General features: G+C 46.2%; 1 protein-coding gene across 1 annotated transcript in view; it reads left to right on the forward strand.

The window, feature by feature from the left end:
• Positions 1-20342, forward strand: part of LOC147618766 (protein ZINC INDUCED FACILITATOR-LIKE 1-like) — a 94012-nt gene that overhangs the window by 58847 nt on the left and 14823 nt on the right. Inside the window, exons 10-12 of the mRNA XM_086774369.1 lie at positions 14241-14471; positions 14557-14644; positions 14818-14987. Coding sequence (XP_086630495.1) covers positions 14241-14471; positions 14557-14644; positions 14818-14987 — 489 coding nt within the window. The remainder of the gene's footprint in view (positions 1-14240; positions 14472-14556; positions 14645-14817; positions 14988-20342) is intronic.

Raw genomic sequence — 20342 nt, forward strand, 5'->3', positions numbered from 1 at the left:
TTACCAGTAAGTGTAGGCTCTTCTTCTATGCAGTGGTACATAAAATCCATGTCCCTATGTTCCTGGCCAGGTGCTGGTCTCATGAGTGTACGCTTGAAGCATGTGACCTCTTGACACAAGGAGAATTGTACATCGTTGGTCTGGATAGTCAGTGACCAGATGCATGCCCTGAAACCCCCACTCAAAGAGATAGTGATACCTCCCACAAATATAGTTATACCTTGGGCATCTCATGAGTACATGCTCCTCTGTCTCCACCTCCTGCATGTCACATAAGGTGCTGAATCTCAGCTCACAATGATGTGCGGCCTCTACCGTTGTCAGTCTCAATGTGGAATCTATGATATGATGTCTGGATCTGGCCCAAGGTTATCCGGACTGCATGTGAGAGAGGAATTCGCAGACAATCTTATTTCAGAGCAAGATTGCCCACTCATAATTTCATTTAACCCACTTAGAATTTTGTTTACTAGCCTTACTTAATGGCATATACGAGGACGAAAGCGGCAATTCTCCGTATTAGAGCCTTAATCTTTTAGGCTACTTAACTTAAAAGAGAGGTGCGATGTTTCTACAACGCTAGACATAATCGTTATAAGTTTATCTAATGGGAACGTAACCTTACTAAGCCTAAGAATCTTAATCTTAAGACCCAAAAGGAAGAAGTTGCTTATATTTAAGAGAATTAAAAATAAGGCCAACCTAGTTGTCATCTGCATGACAATTCATTATGGAAGGGGCGAAGTTGCTTGCGTTGATGCGTGCTTTCTCATTTCCGCCTCGAATGACAAACGGTTCTTCAATTCGGCAGTGTTTTGGTGCCATATTAAGGCCTTTATCAGTAGAGAATAGAAAGAGAGTGGGGTGGATGTGAAATGCTAGAGATCACTAGGAGAGAGAGAGGATTCTAATGGATCAAATGGATCTGGAAACAGACACTGTTTGTGCTTCCAAAAGCTTGTCTGAAATCCTAAAGAGAAGGCTTAAGCTCACCTTTAAGTCTATTCACATGGGGGGGGGGGGGGGGGGGTTCTTTTGGAGAGGGTCTCCTTAGCTAGAGGGCTCACAAGAGAGAGTGAGTAGGGGGGGCAAGTGCATCCAGGTGGAGGCGCCATCAGGGCTGGCTGTATGGGTGGTAGGTGTGTTGGGGAGAGAGCACCACCTGTCCAACCAGCAGGGGGGGCAAGTGCGTCTGGGTGGGGGCGCCATCAGGACTGACTGTATGGGCGGTAGGTGTGTTGGGGAGAGAGCACCACCTGTCCAAGAGGGGTTTGGAACGGGGTGTATGTAGGAGGGAGAGGTAGCAGGGGGAGGGGTACGTCCAGGAAGGGTCTAGCAAGGGTGAAGGTGGCAAGGGTAAGTGTAGGGAGGCGTGCCCGGGGCGAAGATGGCATGCATTGTCTGGGTGGGTTTGTGGGCAGCGCCTATGGATATGTGCGTGCATAATAGGCATTGTGTGTCACTTGAGTGGGGGTCATGGCGGGGCCTACCGTGCGCGCGCTCGGTGGCGTTTGTTGGCACGTCGGGATTTTTTAAGGAAAATTGTTCGGGACTGCCTCGGGATCCGGTGAGCACTTTCCGTTTGTCGTTCAGACATCTGGAATGCTGCTAATTTTGGTATGAAGCCGCCAGATTTCAAAACTTCGCGGGTTGATTTAGTCCACTTCGGTTACTCATTTCAATCCTGGGAAAAGCCTTACCCAGGGTATTGTCGTGCTTAAGATTCAAATTTGAATTTAGTTTTCTCATTCCCTGAGTAAAAAGCACTTTATTTGCAGTCGTGCCAAATAGCAGCTTCTCAGGGATGAAAAATAACAACTAAATGTAACCATAATGAATTGCCTAAACTATACTTGCAATGGATATGCCATATTGTGCTTAATGTGCTATATTTACAATGGGTATGTTACAAATCATGACCAATCAAATGGTCTCTTGGTATTGAACGATACATCCACATTGCTTTCTGATAGACTCATAGACTAGCTGAACTGTCCTAGAACTTCGAGTTTCTCTCAATCACTATGTCATGATAATCGTCGTACTAATAGTATCTAATGTTCTATTGGGACCGGGTAGTGTTTTTACAAATCCATCACTCATCAGTTTGCAGACTATGGAATGTTCCTCCAGATGTAAAAGAGATGCATGTGATTTTCAAAACAAGATCCGGCACGGTATTCTCTCGGAAAAACAAATTAGTGCAAGGGATACCTTGAGATGAGTGTAGACAAGACACAAGATTGATACATTCATTGATGTGACACCTACAATTTATAGGTGAGAAGTACAAGATTGAGTAGACTCACTTATGGGAGAAATGTAGAGGTGCCACATGGCACTAGACTCAAGACACAAAGACTGAAACTAGACTAGAGAAATAGTACACCTAGTGTGCACTTATTTCCAACACCCTCCTTAAGTGGACACTAGGAGGAAGACAAAAGACAAGACTATAACATGACAAAAGATAAGACCAAGACAGAGAGACTAGACAAGGATTGAGAGACAAGCTACAAGACAAGATGGACAAGACTAGAAGACAGACATAAAGATTGATAGACTGAGAGACAAGACAGAAGACATGACAGACAAAGATCCTGAGACACCCCTCCTCAAGTGATATCCTCATATGGGTTGACAAGGATAGGGACAAGATGGATCTAAAACAAGACACAGTCAGATTTGATAGACAGACAGACAAGACTAGATAGACAGAAGACTGACTGTAGACAAACAGATGGACCTTGAAGACATCCCCTCCTCAAGGGCAATCTCTGCCTCTTGGGTAGGGACAAGAGAGAGGTCAAAAAGCATAATGAGTAAGACACTAGAACCTCTTGACCTACATCATCGGTGGTCAAAGTGGTAGACAAGAAAAGGTGAAGTAATCAGAAAGCCCACTCCTCATCATGTGAGGAATGAACAGCAAGATCTGCTGATGTAGATGCTGCAGCAACATGGGCTGAGGTAGATGCAGGGGCTGATGTAGAGGTTTTAGAGTAGCAGTCCTTCTCCCGGTGATTATCACAGCCACAAATGGTGCATGGATGAGCCTTGAAGCAGTCCTTCTCCATATGATTAGTTTTCCCACAATGGGTGCAAGGCTTTCTTACCTTAGAACCTCCTTTTTTTGCTAAAAATGCAGTGTCAGTTACCTTTTGTTGTTTTGTTCTTTCCTCTTCTTGGAGAGCATTGATGATACCTTCAAGAGTAGGATTATTGTGATACTTGAAGGTAGTGACAAGAGTAGCATAGGTGTCAGGTAAGCTTTTGAGAAGCACAGCAATAGCAATATCTTCGGAGATGCGGGACTTCACTGAAGCAAGCTGAACCATAAGACTGCGAAAATAATTGACATGAGAGGCTATAGTAGCTACCTCCTGCATATATAGATCAAAGAATGAGATCATAAGTGCAATCTTAGAGTTTTTAGAACGGGGTCCAAAAAGGGTATCCAAAGTGATCCATGCTCGAGAAGCAGACTGTATGTCGGAGATGTGATGAATGTAATCATCTCCAAGACCGAGCAGGATGATAGCATAGGCTTTGTCATTCTTGGCAGTGGGAGCATAAGTGATAACTTGCTCAATGTCGGAATCTTCGGGAGCAGCATGGTGAACAACGTCCCAAAGACCTTCTTTCATAAGATGGCACTTGATTTTGATTTGCCAAGTATGAAAGTTGGAGCCATTGAATTTGTCGATAGACATGAGAGAATGAGTAGAAGAGGCCATGTGGGAAGGTCTTACCTCTTGCTAAAATGCAAGGGCAGTGTCTATTCCCTTACAAGATTGCAGAAATGAATGAAAGAAGAGATCCAAACTGTTTTTAGAAGCCGGCTCTCTCACCACTTGTCAAGGCCATAGCATGTGACAGCCCATCGAAGCATGAGGAACTAGCAGTTTACAGATATGAGGATAAGAAAAGGACTGACCAGCAAACTGAAGGAGACAATGCACAGTACCTTGTAGATTCTTCAAGAGGAAGCGATGGCAGATGTAAACCGGCCTTCAGAAACCAAAGGGCGGTGAAACAAACACTCGCACATAAAACACTTCAACGCCATTGAGGACCTAGAAAAAGAAAACAAACAGGGGGAGCTAGAGTGCTCCTGCAAACAGTACACGACACCGATTGGCCCCAAATCGCAGTGGCGCCCCTTGCGGTATTTCTTTAATTGATTAAAAGAGCTTTGATTACAATATAAGGCTGGTAATTCAGCCGTCCCAGTAGGACTCCTGAAGCCTGCAAAGAACCTGCATCTGGCTTCTTGTCCACACGGCATCCACAAATAAATCCAGCCATTGTTCACATCGAAAGACTCTCTCACATTGAGTCTGCATACAGAAGCTTTCTCCCATGATCAAGGCTGCCACAACCATCCATAGCCTCTCACACTATGAACAGCATCACACCCTGACACATCCAGTGCTTCTGCATCTCAACACAGACTCCCAAACTATCTCTCAAAAGAGAACTCGCATCACAGCACAGCATACCATACAGTTGACACACCTGTACAAACCCTCTCTGCCTTCCAAGGGTACTATCCATCTCTGTCATGGATTCCCTGTCCCCTGTCCTATCAGTAGCAAGGCTGTACCATACATGTGTCCATTCCTGTACCTTCTGCCTGCATGTGACCTATCTCCTGGAGAAACCCAAAAACATGTTTCCTCGAGAAAACCTACGACCTGTTTCCACATGAAACCCTTAGGCCTGTTTCCCTTTTGAAACTTCTGTCCTGTTTCCATACATCTAGTTACCTGTTCCCTCATGAAACATCTGGCAACATAGAGATGCTCATAACTGTAGGTCCCACTGTTCCTTTCTAGCAGGAAGAAAACAATCTGCTCCATGAGCACGCAGCCATGCGAGCTTGCATCACTCCCATGCCAAGAAACATAACCAAATAATCTTGTACTTGCAGCCAAAGACCCAAGCACATAGCTGAATTTGCAACCAAACAAAAACAGCCCATAAACTGTCCCAAAACAGTCCTGAACCCAAAGCAAAGAGAAGCTGAAAGTTCCATCAGTTGAACGCCATCATCATGATGTCTATGTTCATGAATATCCAGCCCTTGTCCACCTTTGTGTCCAGAGAAACCAATCCTTGTCTACTCTTCAGCAGAGGGAGAGAGAGAGAGAGAGAGAGAGAGAGAGAGAAAGGAGGCCTGTGTCTTTGTTCTGTAGCACAGCACAGCAGCCAGCCCTTTAATCTCCAAAAAGCATGCATAAATAGACACTCAGATGCGCCTATATAGCCTGTAGCGCAGCCTGCCAGCGATACCTTCCTGCTATCTGTACAGGCCTGCAACTACCACCTGTACCAGCCGCCAGCCAACCTGCAACAGCCGTACAGATCTGCCACGTGGACTACCTGCACATATGCCGCCTCCAATCCTGCAGCAGCCGGCCTATCCCTGCAGTCCTGTATAACCACACAGTCTAGTCTGCCGGTATGCAAGAGAAGGAGAGGGAGAGATAGAAAAGCCAGCGCAGTCCACTTCTCCTCTTTCCAAAAAGCTCACACGTGGGTATGCTGCAGTCGACTCTTAACAAGAGAGAGAGAAAGCCTACGTGCTGTTCATCCCCATGCTTCCTTGCAGCCCACCTCTTCCAAAAAGCACATGTTTCCTCAAGAGTTAGGCGCCTACTTGCCTGCCAGCCCCTCCTCTTTCCCAAAAAGCACACGTGGCCCCAAAATAGCTTATGGGCCACGTTTTCTTCATAAATGGCATTAAAAATTACTTTAAAGGTTTTTAAAACCTTTTAAGTTAAAATTCCTTTGCCCCCTTTCACACATGGGGTTATCCACACATGGGCCTCCATCTTCACTCCCACCTGATGCCATTCACACTGTCCACCATGTCCCCGTGCACATCTGCATCTTGTCCAAAGAAAAACACAGGGTCGTGACAGCAGAACTGAACTGCCTTTAGATGATGCGTAGCCTGTAGATGAAGAAACACCGCCTCCAGCAGATAGACGTAGGCTGCTGCAGAGGTGTAATACAGCTCCTGTGAATAAGCAGTACAAGTGCTGCTCATCCAGAGAGGGAGGCCGACAGTAGCTGCAGGTATGGAGTGATGCGCAACCTGTAGAGGATGAAGCGCAGGCAGCAGCAACTGAAAACAGGCCGGCGCAGCCTGTGCAGAATGTGTATAGGCTCGTCCTACAAGCCGAGCGCAGCTAGGGAGATGGTGGCCTGAAGTTATGGCGGGTAACACAGGGCAGGAGGAGCATGCTTTGATACCATGTAGAAAATATGAAAGCAAGAGCAAAACTAGAAATGAAACAAGAACAAATGAAAGACAAAGAGTTATCTTGAGATGAGTGTAGACAAGACACAAGATTGATACATTCATTGATGTGACACCTACAATTTATAGGTGAGAAGTACAAGATTGAGTAGACTCACTTATGGGATAAATGTAGAGGTGCCACATGGCACTAGACTCAAGACACAAAGACTGAAACTAGACTAGAGAAATAGTACACCTAGTGTGCACTTATTTCCAACAAATTGATATTAACATTAGTGATATGCTTTGAGTATGGATCTATGGAAGGTATGTGATATGTGCGTGCATCAAGATCCACCGGCCAATCAAAGCAATATTCCTATCGGTATTCCACAACATCTCTTAGAATTGGCGAAACATAAGAGCTTTACCTTATCAACGGCGAAACATAACCATTTTACAATTTCAGTCATAGATCCAGTCATACTTGCAATCAACAAGCAACAACACTCCAATCTCAGCAATCGTCAATATATTTCTCCCCCTTCCATGTAGTTGATTTAAAATTCAACGCTCTTGGCCTTCAATTAACTAGCAACCAAAATAGAAATATAGATGTATCGAGAAGCCCTACATGCAATAGATCCTAGCGTCTTATACCTCTAGGATATACTCCATATACGACCTCCTTTAGACGCATCATAAAACCAAATTGGAGTGATCAATTCCTTCCAAGTCTCGTTCTTGATACAAACAGACTTCTACGTGAATGTGGCAACTTTTAGGTTGGACACCACATCCATCTTCCCTAAAGAACATTCCTTGCTACCTTCTCCTTCAATCTTGGGCTACAATAAGTGCATAGCACTCAAAAGCGACAAGCTATGTCAGCCCAAATAACATTGGGCCTGTAGCTACTCACTAGCATGAATTGCAGCCCTAGTAGCCTGCCCCGCCCCTCCACCCCCCCCCCCCCCCCCCCAGTGCCATTCTGCCTTCGCCCAGCCATCTGCTCCCCTGAATTCCAGCTTTGTGCTTGCTCCTTCACCTGCTTTCTTTTTCTCTCTCTCTTGCCTGTCCTCTTGCCCTATTTAGCCACCCGTCCTCTTCTTTGCCCTTTGCTCCCCTTCTTGCTTTCCCCCCTCGTCTCCCTCCTCTTCGCTGCCCTTTACTGGGACCAAGCGGTTGCTTAGGTCTGGAATCAAAACCTCCTCTTTACCATGAGGATCATCTCATGGAATGTGTAGGGTCGAGGGTGGCTTCCCATGCGTAGAAGGAAGCGCCTTGTTAAGGATCAGCTCCACCTCGCCATTACATGTGGAGCTATGGATGTGTTGCTTCTGCAGGAGCATGAATCGGATATGCTTCAGTGTGGTAAGATCCTTTCTGGACAGAACACTATGAGAGGTGGGTTCAGACTTCGGCCAAGTGGTTCTTGAGGGTCTAGAGGATTGTCTCATGGAATGTGCACTGTCTAGGGAGACTTCCCACAACAATAGGAAGCGCCTTGTTAAGGATTAGCTCTACCTTGCCATTGCAGGTGGAACCTGTGGATGTCTTGCTCCTGTAGGAGCATATATTAGATATGCATGTGTGGTAAAACTGATAAGATAACTTTTTTTTCCTATGCCAGGGTACCAAAGGTGGGGTATGCATTTCAGTGTCAGCATCACTTTTCCCTCATGTTATTGGTCATGGTGTTATCACACTTGCTAGAGTACAATGGATTATGGTTATGCATGAGGGACAAAAGTTGGGTATCTTGAATATCTATGCACCTAATGTGAGGGGAGAGAGGGTGGCCCTTTGGGACACCATCAGAAAACTCCTTCCCCAGGTTGATCATTGGATTGTTGGAGACGACTTCAACATGGTTGAACAGCCAATCCTTAACTCTAACTTGCCATTGTAGGTGGAACCTATGGATGTCTTCCTCCTGCACGAGCATATATTAGATATGCATCAGTGTGGTAAAACTGGTAAGATACCTTTTGGTCATATGCACAGGGGACCAAAGGTGGGGTATGCATTTCAGTGTTAGCATCACTTTTCCCTCATGTTATTGGTCATGGTGTTATCACATCTGCTAGAGTACAATGGATTATGGTTATGCACGAGGGACAGAAGTTGGGTATCTTGAATATCTATGCACCTAATGTGAGGGGAGAGAGGGTGGCCCTTTGGGACACCATCAGAAAACTCCTTCCCCAGGTTGATCATTGGATTGTTGGAGGAGACTTCAACATGGTTGAACAACCATTGCACAAAAAGGGTGCCCCCCGCCGTGAGGCCTTGGAGACAGCCTCTTCGGAGAGATTCATACTCTCCTTCTATGGCAGAGGATAATTTCTAGAGGAGGCCTAACTCTTTATCTTACTCATGGCATAATCGTAGAAGCAGGGATGGATGCATCTTTGCGTGGTTGGATAGATTTTATGTGGATGATTGGGGCGTGGATAGAGGAGGCTCTATTGCCATCTTGCCTAGTACTACCAAATCAGATCATTGCCCGGTTGTCTTGTGCATCAGGGAACTTGGGAGGCAGAAGGGTGACCTTGTGTTCGCATCCCACACTCTCTATCAGGATGTAGAGACCTCCTTGAAAGTTAGAGAGATTTGGCGGCTTTGTGATGATCGTGAACCCTAGGAGAGACTTGCCTTGGCCCTAGCACTATCACTCTGTTGCCTTGGCCAAGAAAGACGAGGCTCTGCAAAAGGTGCAAGCTATCACAGATGCACGTTGGTTGCGTTTTGAGAGAACAGGAGCCCCTTGCACCCAGATCTCTACTGCACTGTTAGAGCTGAGTTATAGGTGGCCATGGATAGGTGGTCTGAGTTTGCATTCGATGCTAATCAGGCATTTTGGACACAGATGGGTGGTAGATGCAACAAACTATTTTTCTCAGCACGTGGACCTATGCACAAGAGGGATGGTTTGAGATGCTTGCAAGATTCTCAAGGAGAATTTAACACTAATCCAAATAAGGTGTGAGGAGCCTCAGATTTTAATGAGACCTTGCTCTCTGTAGAGGAGGCTCACTCTTTGGATAGACATAACTTTGCTTGGTTCTGCTTACAAAATCTTAGCGAAGGCAGTGAGTATTGAGGCTTCAGCCTGTTCAGAGAGTTATTCATCATACACAGAATGGCTTCCTCCAAGGATGGAATATTTTTGATATCATCTTTTCATTCTAAGAAGCTGTGGAGTGGGCTAAATCTAGCCAATAACCACTTGCCATTCTTTTGCTAGACTTTGAAAAAGCTTATGACAAAGTGGATTGGGACTTCTTGGAAGGCAGGATGGCGGGGATGGGTTTCTCCCAAATAGGGAGGCCCACAACACAATTTTGGCATGGGAAGGATTCTGGATTAGAGACTCTAGTGGGGTTTGGATGTGGGGTTTACTTGGATTGAGAGAGAATGCACTGCCAGATACCTTGGCTATCAGGCTCGCATTGACATCTTGCCTGCACAACAATTCGCTCCTGTTCTCATGAGCATTAAAAGCCAACTTCAGCATTGGCGTAGTAGTAAGCGTTATTTGGCCTCTAGAGCTTTGGTAGCTAACCAAGTGCCGCAGGCGACTGCTTGGTTTGTCATGTCGTGCTGAGTTTTTCATAAGGGATGCATTGGTCAACTTCGTCAGCTTATTTGGAACTTACTTTTGGTCAGGATTAGGTGGCACTGTACACACCAAGGCGAGAGTGGCTTGGGATACCATTACTATGCCTAAGCGAGAGGGAGGTTTGAACATCATTGACTTAGAGGTGTAGCGTAAGGCTTTACTTTGTAAGCTGGTAGTCAAAGGATTTCTTTTTGGCAGTGGGCCTTGGAAGGACTTTCTTTTGGAGAGGATTACAAGGTGCTCTCCGATTAGGGGAGGTGATCCGATTTACAGCCCACATTTTATCTTCTCGGATGTAGAGCACCGACCACCTTAGAGCAACAACACATCTCTTCCAAGAACATCATCTTGTGCATCTTAACTTGATCCTTTGTATCCCAATCTCGTAAAACAAGGTCTGCAATCCATGATGAGAGAGAGAACAATATCCACGCACTAGGGCCTGTAATCCACTGAGAGAGAGAGAGAGAGAGAGAGAGAGAGAGAGAGAAACTGATCTCTAGTCTCCACCCCGGCTTCCATCATCGGCCATGCACTCCTCTACTCGCGAAGAGAAGATGATTGAGAAGACTATACTTTGAATTTGGTCCACGCTGCATAACACTGCCCGACTGGCTACTTCCACACGTGCAGCCACCTGGCGTAGAGAGCCTTCCACCTGACACCCGCCTGGCTGCCCGCCTGGCTGTAGAGAATCTCCTGCCTAACACCTGCCTGGCTACCCGACTGGCTGCAGAGAGTCTAACGCCTGCTTGGCTGCCCCTTGCTGCCCGCCTGGTTGCCGAGAGTCTCCCGCCTAGCCCACACGCGTAGCCCATCTGGCGTCCCTTTGCTGGCTGCAGCCCGCTTGTACCACACGGATGTGCAGCCTGTACCACACGTACAGCAGCGCAGCAGCACCAACTCCACACGGCGACCTGCATGATGACTCCTTTAAAACCGCCAAAAGCAAAATGCATGCTTATAATTTTTTAAAAAAAAAAGTCATCAAAGGTTTTAAAAACCTTATAAACTCAAAAACTCCCTTTAGTCCCCTTTCACGCTTGGGCTGGCCACACATATGAGTTTCCTTTTCATATCCAACTGATGCTTGTTCACACTGTCCATGTCATGCCCGTGCGCGTGCCCACCTGCTTGTTGTCCAGAGGGAAAAACATAGGGTGGTAACATACGTCCTCGATTGCACTCAATAACATAGTAAGCATCCAATGAAGAAAGAGTCCCCATATGACCAAAAGCAATGCCCCTCCATTGCATCTGGGTGATGAAACAATCATCCTGGACAATAAGGCCACACTGTCACATCAAAGTGACAAAGTCTAAAACCAAGTGGAAACACGTAACCTGTGTTAGCCAAAAACAAAACCATGCATCATTTTACACATGACAAACATATGCATGACACATATATGCATTCGCAAACAATATGCTTCTCAAGATGCTCTACCCACTCCAAAATAGAAGTCTCAAGGTTGCTCGCAAGCCTTACATCCATGGATATCCACGACTGGAGGTACAACATGAGCATATGAAAGCACTCAATACATCCAAACAGTACATCCACTCATATGAAAGCACTCAATACATCCAAACAGTACATCCACTAAGTACTTTCCACATATGTCCTTAATGCTTTGGAGTGACCTGATCTTGGATGAATATAGTAGACCTCTTGGAGCAGCCACACATATCCAATGGGCTGTTTGGGCTGCTTTTCTCCCATCAGTGTTTGATCGGAAGAGGCTGATGAGTCTCATAGAGGATGAGAGAATGCTTTGCACCCAGCACTTGAGAGGCACTAGCCAAAGGATTATGTAGATGAATGTAGCCATACCTAACCATTGGTTGCCCTTCTTCAGTTACATTGTGCAGAATGCGAGACACTTGGTTTTGGGACAAATCCAGAGAGTCCCTACTATTAGACCGCATTGGGGGGCTTATGAGATCACCCTTGACATTCAGAGAGCTTTTTGGCAGAGGTTGTGGCACTCGTTCAGGGAAACAAAGATTTCCTCTTTTATTTTGCTTTCTCTACATGGTGGCCTTATTGCACCCAACTAGTGGAGATCGGTCGTTGGTGCTAGCCTAGTCATGCAGGTTACCTAGGGAGTGGGTTGTTGGTGCCGTCTTCAAGGCATGCCAGAGTCAGGCTACGTACCTCTAGCAAAGAGATTGGACATTGCATGGGAGATCATTGCTAGCATGACAGTGTGGCACATCTGGAAGGCTAGATGCATTAATGGAGGGGCTTTGAATTTTGATACACAGTGCATTTGCAGGATCTGGTTTGATATTATCCACATGCTCATGGCCACTTGGGCCAGGATTCAGGGATCTTTGAGGATTGTAGAGAGGAAACGTTGTCGATTCATGAGAGGATGGGATCATGGCATCTTTCATGGGACCTCAAGGCACTAGATTGGTTCCCCTTGCTTGGTCTGAAATCTCCCTCCTTGTAAAACTTTTTCATATTTAATAGAGGTCTCTTTTCTGCTGGTGGTGTGGGGGGGGTGGGGTGGGGGGGGGGTTATATAAGACGCTACAACAGAAATGCATACACGCCCGTTGGTCCCATGTGCCCAGGACCAATAAGTGTAGCTAGAAAGAATCTTGCCAGTTTTACCACACTTGTGCCTATCCAGTTTGTGCTCTTGCAACAAGAGCACATCCATAGGTCCACCTGTAAATAGAAGAGTGGAGCTGGTCCTTTACAAGGAACTTCCTAACGGGGGTGGGGAGCCCTTCGAGGTCCTGCACGTTCCTTGAGACAATCCGCATTGTAAAGATGTGGTTTCAACCGGGGCCTAAGCAAATGCGTAGCTAGTGTTTGTGCCCACCTCTCATAATGTTGAGGAGGAAGGCACTCTGCACAGTCTCTGCATACGTGTGCAATACATGAGCGCCCTGCAAGGCATCATGATCAGATATATCCTGCAAAGCCTCATGAGAGGCCGACATGTTGTGGTGCCATCTTCATGATCCCCCATGCCATGTACATCTTGTGTATTGTCCAACACTAACAGGGATGACTCAACAGTGCCATTTTGGCTTGATGCATCATCCTTTTGTGAAGATGACTTGGCAGCATCATCACTTTATGCAATACATCATCATTCTGCAATACCTTGTGTGTGGGTGATGCATGAGCTTATGTCCGAGCATTCTCACCATGAGGGCGGCCATGAGAGATGACTCGCTACTCCTGGTAAAACGTTGGCCGAGACAGAGCCTCAGGTTGTGTTGCCTGAGAAGCATGTTTGTGATGTCTCCTATGATCCCTAGCCCCTAGCAAAGGGCCCTTACTGGTGACAACCTGGCATTGGTCAAGACTACTTGCAATCTCCATATGTTGCTTCAATAAGCTCACTTTCACGAGCAAGCATTATAACCCATGGGAATGGCGTCCACCGAGGCATTGACCATCAAGGTGGCAGTGGTCGGCAAGGTAGGGATAGGGGTCACCTGTTGGACCATCCAAAAAGCCGACCCAATGGCCTCAAACATCGGCCAATACGCGTGTGGTGGACTTGGGAATCTGAGTGTACGAGGAAAGCGGTTCTGGTCTTCTTCAAAAGGGTGGAAATAGCTGGTGTATGGTATAGGAAAAACATATTTCTCAGGCCCAATGGGAATGGGCTACCCTTCAGCACCTCTGAGGCTTCTTCCTTAACATGGAAGTCCACTTGAAAGAAACCTCTCCCTAAGCAACCTCACATCTTTGAAGTGGAGTGCGAAGTCAGAGGGCAACATGGCAAGTATCCAATCATGGGCTTGGAGACGGGATGGATGTGACCTGAAGATTTTGGCAATGAGGATCGTTTTGGCGTCCTTTTTAATGTCAGTAAAGAGGGTCACGAGCTTGGCTTTTGAAAAATTAATGGTGTTTTTTTTTTTTTGGGGGGGGGGGGGGATGATTAGCCATGATGCTAATCTGAGCGAAAAAGGTGAAATTGAACACAAGGAAGAAATTTCCGATGCTGAGGCTAAATGGGAAAAGGAGGGGGAAGGCCCAATACCAAGGCCGGGCAGCAGGCCAAGGTAGGCCAGCAAGACGGAAGAAGAGGCAGGCAGGGGTTGCAGGCGGGCAGAAGAGGGGGGGTGCAGGCGGGCAGCAGAGCAGGGCAAGGCGGGCAGCAGAGGGGTTGCAAGTGAGCAGAAGAGGGGTTGCAGGCGGCCAGAGAAGGGCGCAAAGGAGGTCAATGATGGGGCACACCAGCCTCAGCAGTCGGGGAGCGCAGAGGCGAATCTCTTAAGGAACATCTCCACTCCATAAAATTGTTTCTATATGTGCTTTCTTGACATATGGCTTTTCACTGATTGTTAGGAGTCACTTTAGAAAGCGTAATGTGTTCTTTGTTAAAACAGGAAAGTCTACACAATCATGAGGCAATCTCAAAAATCATTCATGGAAAGGCTGAGGAGGAATTTGTGGGAAAAAGCTATGGCACCAAAGATGGAAAAGAAAATGACCATGTGGTTGAAGTATCCAAAGCTGAAGTTCAAGTGGTGAAGGAACCTATATGGAAAAACTGGGGAATGCTCGCTGCAATTTCTGTTTACTGTCTTTGGGGATTACATGATATGGCATACTCTGAGGTTGGAACTCTGATTCTAGCGTCTGTAATATCTTCCCCTCGTGTTAGAAGGAAAGTTTCTTACTTTGGTGAAAATTGTTTTACAGATTTTTTCTTTATGGGCAGTGAGCCCCGAGATCTATGGAGGGCTAGGATTCACAACATCTGAAGTGGGCAATGTGCTTGCTGTTTCAGGTAAGATGGCATGTGTATGGACATCAATATCTTTGAGAAAAAGCACTAAAATGAAAGTCATAAAATGCTGGCATTACTTGGTTAAGTGTTTGGTTGAAGCGTCTTGAATAAGATCTTCTTTTTCTTTGCTCAATGCCATTCAAAGTCTACTAACTTGGATGCTTGTTTTGAAGGAGCTGCGCTTCTCGTGTTTCAGCTTTTTGTGTTTGCACCATTGGCCAAGAGATTCGGAGCTATTCAAATGGCTCGTGTGCCAACAGTAAGAGCTGATTCTCTGATATCTGTGTTAGCTTGTGCGAGAATCCTCTGTGAACTGAATGTAATGACATATATCAGCAATTTTGTTTTTTAGTATAAACTTGTAGTTGATGACTGCATGCATTGCCAAAATAATGAAAACTTTTACGAGCATGTTACATCACCAAAAGAAGTATCCGATGGACTTGACATCCTCACATAGTTAGACTGTAGTTTTTACTTTCATTTATTCTTTTGTAAAGACATGTACTTGCATGATTGCATCTTATAGGCTGGATTCAGCCTCATAGATTCATGTGCCAAGCAGATGCACATGGGCACCCAACAAGAGCTCAATTTGAGAGATCCCTGCCTCAGGGAGTCCTCGTCACAACCTCCAGATAGCTAGCTGCCTCTAAGCACCCGTAGAATGAAGCTCACAAACCAAGGATTTCTAGAACCACTAGAATGGCTTGCTGTTCGTGATCAGGCACACATCTGCAGAGTATTTGATCTATTCCCATCATAACTGATCCGCTACCAACGTGAGCTTATGAGAGAAAGTAGGGTTGATACGCTCTAATTTTCACGCTCCACTCCTTCCCATGGTGGATGAACATTTTCTGTGGGCATGTAGCTGGTTGTGGTTGGCTAAAAATTACTGGGGGTTGCAATGCCTTCAGTCTTCTTCCTCGGACTTTCTTCCATCATCTGCAATGGTCCTCGGGGTGGGATTTCTGTGTCCAGCTCCTTCAAGATTTGATCTCTTTATTTTAGATACCTATGCTTTTCAACAGTTCGTTTTGTGTACTTATCATTACTTGTTTTGGTGCTTGGAGTCTCCTCGGAATTGGTACAGATTGGTGTACTCCTCTTCTCCAAGTTGGGAGTGCCCTCCTAGCACGTGAGTCTCCTCGGAAGTGGGACAGCTTGGTGTACTCCTCTTCTCCAAGTTGGGAGTGCCCTCCTAGCACGTGAGTCTCCTCGGAAGTGGGACAGCTTGGTGTACTCCTTTTCTCCAAGTTGGGAGTGCCCTCCTCTTCTCCAAGTTGGGAGTGCCCTCCTAGCACGCCTTCTTTGTCTTCTTTGCCTGTTTAGAAGCACAGTTGTCTCCTTTTCTGTCAACGCTCTTCCTTTGTCGTCCTCGACTTGGACCTCATTTCTTTCTTGGATTTGCTTCTAGCTTGACTCTTGAAGTTTTGCATTGGAGCAGGTGATTAGCAAGCACTCCACTTCTTGCTAGTGTTCTTTCTTGGTCTCTTGTGCTATTTCACATAATGAAATCCATGCCCGGACATCAAACAGGTGGAAGAAGACATGGAGACATGGTCCATAAGGATTGATTAAGAAAAAGCACCTTTCTTCGTCAGAAAGCAAAAAGTCAAACAGGGGTGACCACAAGCCAAGGGCACCATTGGAAAGAGGAGATTGAGCCAGACCAAAAAGCTAAAAGGCGCTTTCTCAAAAATCAGCTCTAAAGCCAAAAAGCAAGGCCTTAAAGCTAAAAAAGCAAAGCACCAAAAGTTGAGTAATATTTTATTAATAAAAGTAAAAAGAGCAAAAGCAAAGGTAAAAAGAGAAAAGCAAAGCATAAAAAGGCAAAGTAAAAGCATGAAGGCTTTTTGGCAAAAAGTAGGGTCTCTTACAAGTATAAAAAGGATTATACTTCTCTTGTATTACCATGAACAAGATCATTGAAGATTGAAGGAGATTGTGGAGTGTGTGTGGGCCTCAGTATGATCATGGAGAGCTTCTTCTTCACCATCAACACCTTCTCCAACTTGCTTTTCAGATGTACGGTTAGCCCTAGACTTGTATGGGCATATGCATGGGTGATACGGACGCATGTACGGAGCTGTACAGACATATACGGAACTGTACGGACAGAAATTTTTGAAACCCTAAAATTGCTCCAAAACCCCTAAAAACTGTTTTTTGGATGTTTTTATTGCCCAAAAACCATTAAAACAGGTTTTATATCAGTTTTCTTGCGAGAAAGAGATTCTCCATGGTTTTCATCATCGACAAGGCTGTAGGAATTGTGGGGATTATTCATGGGATGAGCGAGTAGATATAGAGCTTGGACATGGAACTTGGGCATAGAGCTTGGACATGGAATTGGACATGGAAGCTTGAACTTGAGCATAGACATGAAGAACTTGGACATAGAGCTTGGGCATGAAGCTTGGACATGAACATGGAACACAGAGCTTAGACATGGAGCTTGGATTTTGGACTGGGATTTGGACTTGGACTTGGATTTGGATCTGGATTTGGATTTGGATTCATTGGACTTGGGATCCATTGGATTTAGATATTGGCTCTGGTACTAGCTCGATGAGAGATACTTGTGGGTCATCCCCGTGGTGTGCTCGACATTAGTGATCTTGTGTGTCGACGTCGACATGGATAGCCTACATCGGCATATTTGTTTGTTTTGTATTCATTGATTGTATTGATCCTGGCTAGCGTGCCCGTGGATTGTTCTTGAATAAATTCTTGAAAGGGGGCGGGACCTGTTCCCCGCTTAGTGTGGTGTACTGTTGTAAGCCCAGCGGGGCGTGTAGTGACAGAATTAACCACGTGTCCAAGAGATAAAAATATAAAGAGAGTGAGGGGAGAGAGAAAAGGGAATGGGGATCTTGCACAGTACACCACATTGAGCGGGGAACAGGCCCCGCTCCCTTTTAGGAATTTATTCAGGAACAATCCACGGGCACGCTGGCCAGGATGAATGAATACAAAACAAACAAATATGCCGATGTAGGATATCCAAGTCGATGTCGACGTACAAGATCTCTGATGTCGAGCACACCACGGGGGATGACCCACAAGTATCTCTCATCGGGCTAGTACCAAATCCAAATATCCAAATCTAAATCCAATGAATCCAAATCCAAATCCAAGTCCAAGTCCAAGTCCAAGTCCAGATCCAAGTCCAAGTCCAAATCTAAGTCCAAGTTCCATGTTCATGTCCAAGCTTCATGCCCAACCTATATGTTCAAGTTCCATGTTTATTGTCCAAGCTTCATGTTCCATGTCCAAGCTCTATGCGCAAGTTCTCCATGTCCAAGCTATATGTCCAAGTCCAAGAAACACTCGCTCATCCCATGAGTAATCTCCACAACTCCTATAGTCTTGTCCATGAAGAAAACCATGGAAAAGCTCTTTCTCGCAAGAAAACTGATATAAAACCTGTTTTAATGGTTTTTGGGCAATGAAAACATCCAAAAAGCAGTTTTTAGGGGTTTTTGAGCAGTTTTAGGCTTTCTGGACTTTTGAGGGATTCTGAAATTTTCTGTCTGTACAGCTCGCACAGCTGTACGGATCCGTATAGTCACACGGATAATGGTGATGTGGCACTGCAATTGCTGGAGGCGCTCTGAAATCAGCGGGTAGCATGAAAAACTCCATGATTTGGTTCATAGATTATGATGAAGAAGATAATCTCCATGCTTGAACGAAGATGGCAATGTGATGAAGAGGTTCTTCTTCAACTTGATGCTCAAGAGAGGCTCATGCTTCTTTATACTTGGGGAAGCCTTGCTTTTTGCCAAAAAGTAATGCTTTTGCTTTGCTTTTGTCTTTTTATTAAATATTATTAATAATAGCCAAAGTTCTTGATTTGTGCTTTTACAACTTCATGGCCTTGCTTTGTGGTCTTAGAGTTGCTTTTTGAGAAAGCGGCTTTTAGCTTTTTGGTCTGGCTTAGTTTCCTCTTTCCAATGGGCGGCCCCCCCGCCCCCCCCCCCCCCTCCCCGCAAAAAAAAAAAAAGTGCTAGGGAAGCTTGTCGAAGATAGCTTCTTCTGAAGCCTTCCCATCGAAGCAGCCGGTATTTTCGAGGAGAGAGTGGCTCCCATTGACATATGTGGAGTCTTACATCATTTCAGGACTTCCACCCCAGAGAGTGGTGTGATGATCTTCTCCTTCTCACCTGACCGCAACAATAGGGATGGGTTAGAGCATGGAGTCCGTAGAGCTATTCATGGGCAGGCCGTAGAGCTATCACACCGTTTGCATGACGTTTCACTCACTTCTGGCCACTGGCACGGATGGAGTTGGGTGGCTGTGGCACAAAGATCCGGAAGGGGACATGTTCCCAGCCTCGAGGTGCTCCCTTCTTCATGTTTTAGTGGCAGTACCCCTTCCTCTCTCCTACAGATACTTGACATTGTGACAGGTGGAGCCCAGAGTATGCATATTCTAGGGCTCGGATAGAGCGGCTCCACATGGAGGGGAAGAGTTGTTCCCATCTGCCGTGGGCTTCGTCCTAGCATAGACAGTGACTACTCTTCATCAAAACTCACAGCCAAGACTCTTTGAGTGGAGGGCAGTTCCGATAGTTTTGTCTCCCAGAGATCTTAGTTATGCAGATTGTTTCATGGAACATTAGGTTTTTTGAGGACTGTAGTGCTATTAGAGGCGTGGGGTTTTTAGAGGAGATAACAGAGTAGTAGTCGGTGGGTCCATCGATATTCTCTTCCTCCAAGAGCATACCCGTGGTTGTGGGAAGCTCCTGCAGGCCAGGAGTCACACCTTATGGTCCCATGCTTTTGACCTCTTTGGGACATAGGGTGGAGTATGCCATTTCTATTAGGGAGCAGCTATTGCATGCAGTGGTTGACTCAGGCACCATTGTTACTGGGAGAGCTTAGTGGGTGACCATTGGGATTGGGGGGGGTTTTATGCCAAAGCGGGCAGAGCCACTTTTTGGAGTATTGTTCGCCAATTCCTTCCAGAGGTGGATTTTTGGTGTATGGGTGAAGACTTCAACAGGTTCAGAGTCGATTGAGGATAGACTTGGAGGTGGCATGGCTATAGTTTCTAGCATAGAGTACTCGGCTTGGGAGGAGTTGATTTTGGCTCTGAGGGGACAAAACCATTGGCATTATTGGAGTACAGTTTATTATAGGAGGCAGTGCAGAGTAGATTGGTTGGCTTCCGAGAGTAGGAGAGGAGCATCCATAGGAGCCTCGCTTCCTTCCAGCGGCTTTAGGAGAGTTCACCAAGTAGCTCGTTGATTGAGGCCAAGTTGGCTGTCGCGCTCGTACACAGAGCTGAGCTCCATCAAGGATTGGAGGGTGGAATACAGATACGATCGTTTTGGACCTAGGCAGGAGACAATCGGAGGGGACTTCTTTGAGAACACAGGCGAAGGGTGGCCTTGCGGGTTGCGAGGTCAGGATGGACACCCCCCCCCCCCCCCCCCCCCCCCCCCCCCCCCCCGCTTCCTACGAAGATAGGGGGGCACCCGTGAGGAGAGTCCAGAAGAAATGTGCAACGATGGCTCCACACCCGCCCCCGGGGGGGGGGGGGGGGGGGGGGGGGGGGGTGGGGCAACAATGGATCCATCCTGACCTCGCAACCCGCGGAGGCCATCCCTTCGCCTGTGTGGGCATGCTATCTCAAAGAAGTCCCCTCCGACTGTCTCCTGCCTAGGTCCAAAATGATCATATCTGT

Source organism: Cibotium barometz, chromosome 34 (genome assembly GCF_041138505.1).
Source record: "Cibotium barometz isolate CiBa-2024 chromosome 34, ASM4113850v1, whole genome shotgun sequence".
NCBI classification, from domain to species: domain Eukaryota; kingdom Viridiplantae; phylum Streptophyta; class Polypodiopsida; order Cyatheales; family Cibotiaceae; genus Cibotium; species Cibotium barometz.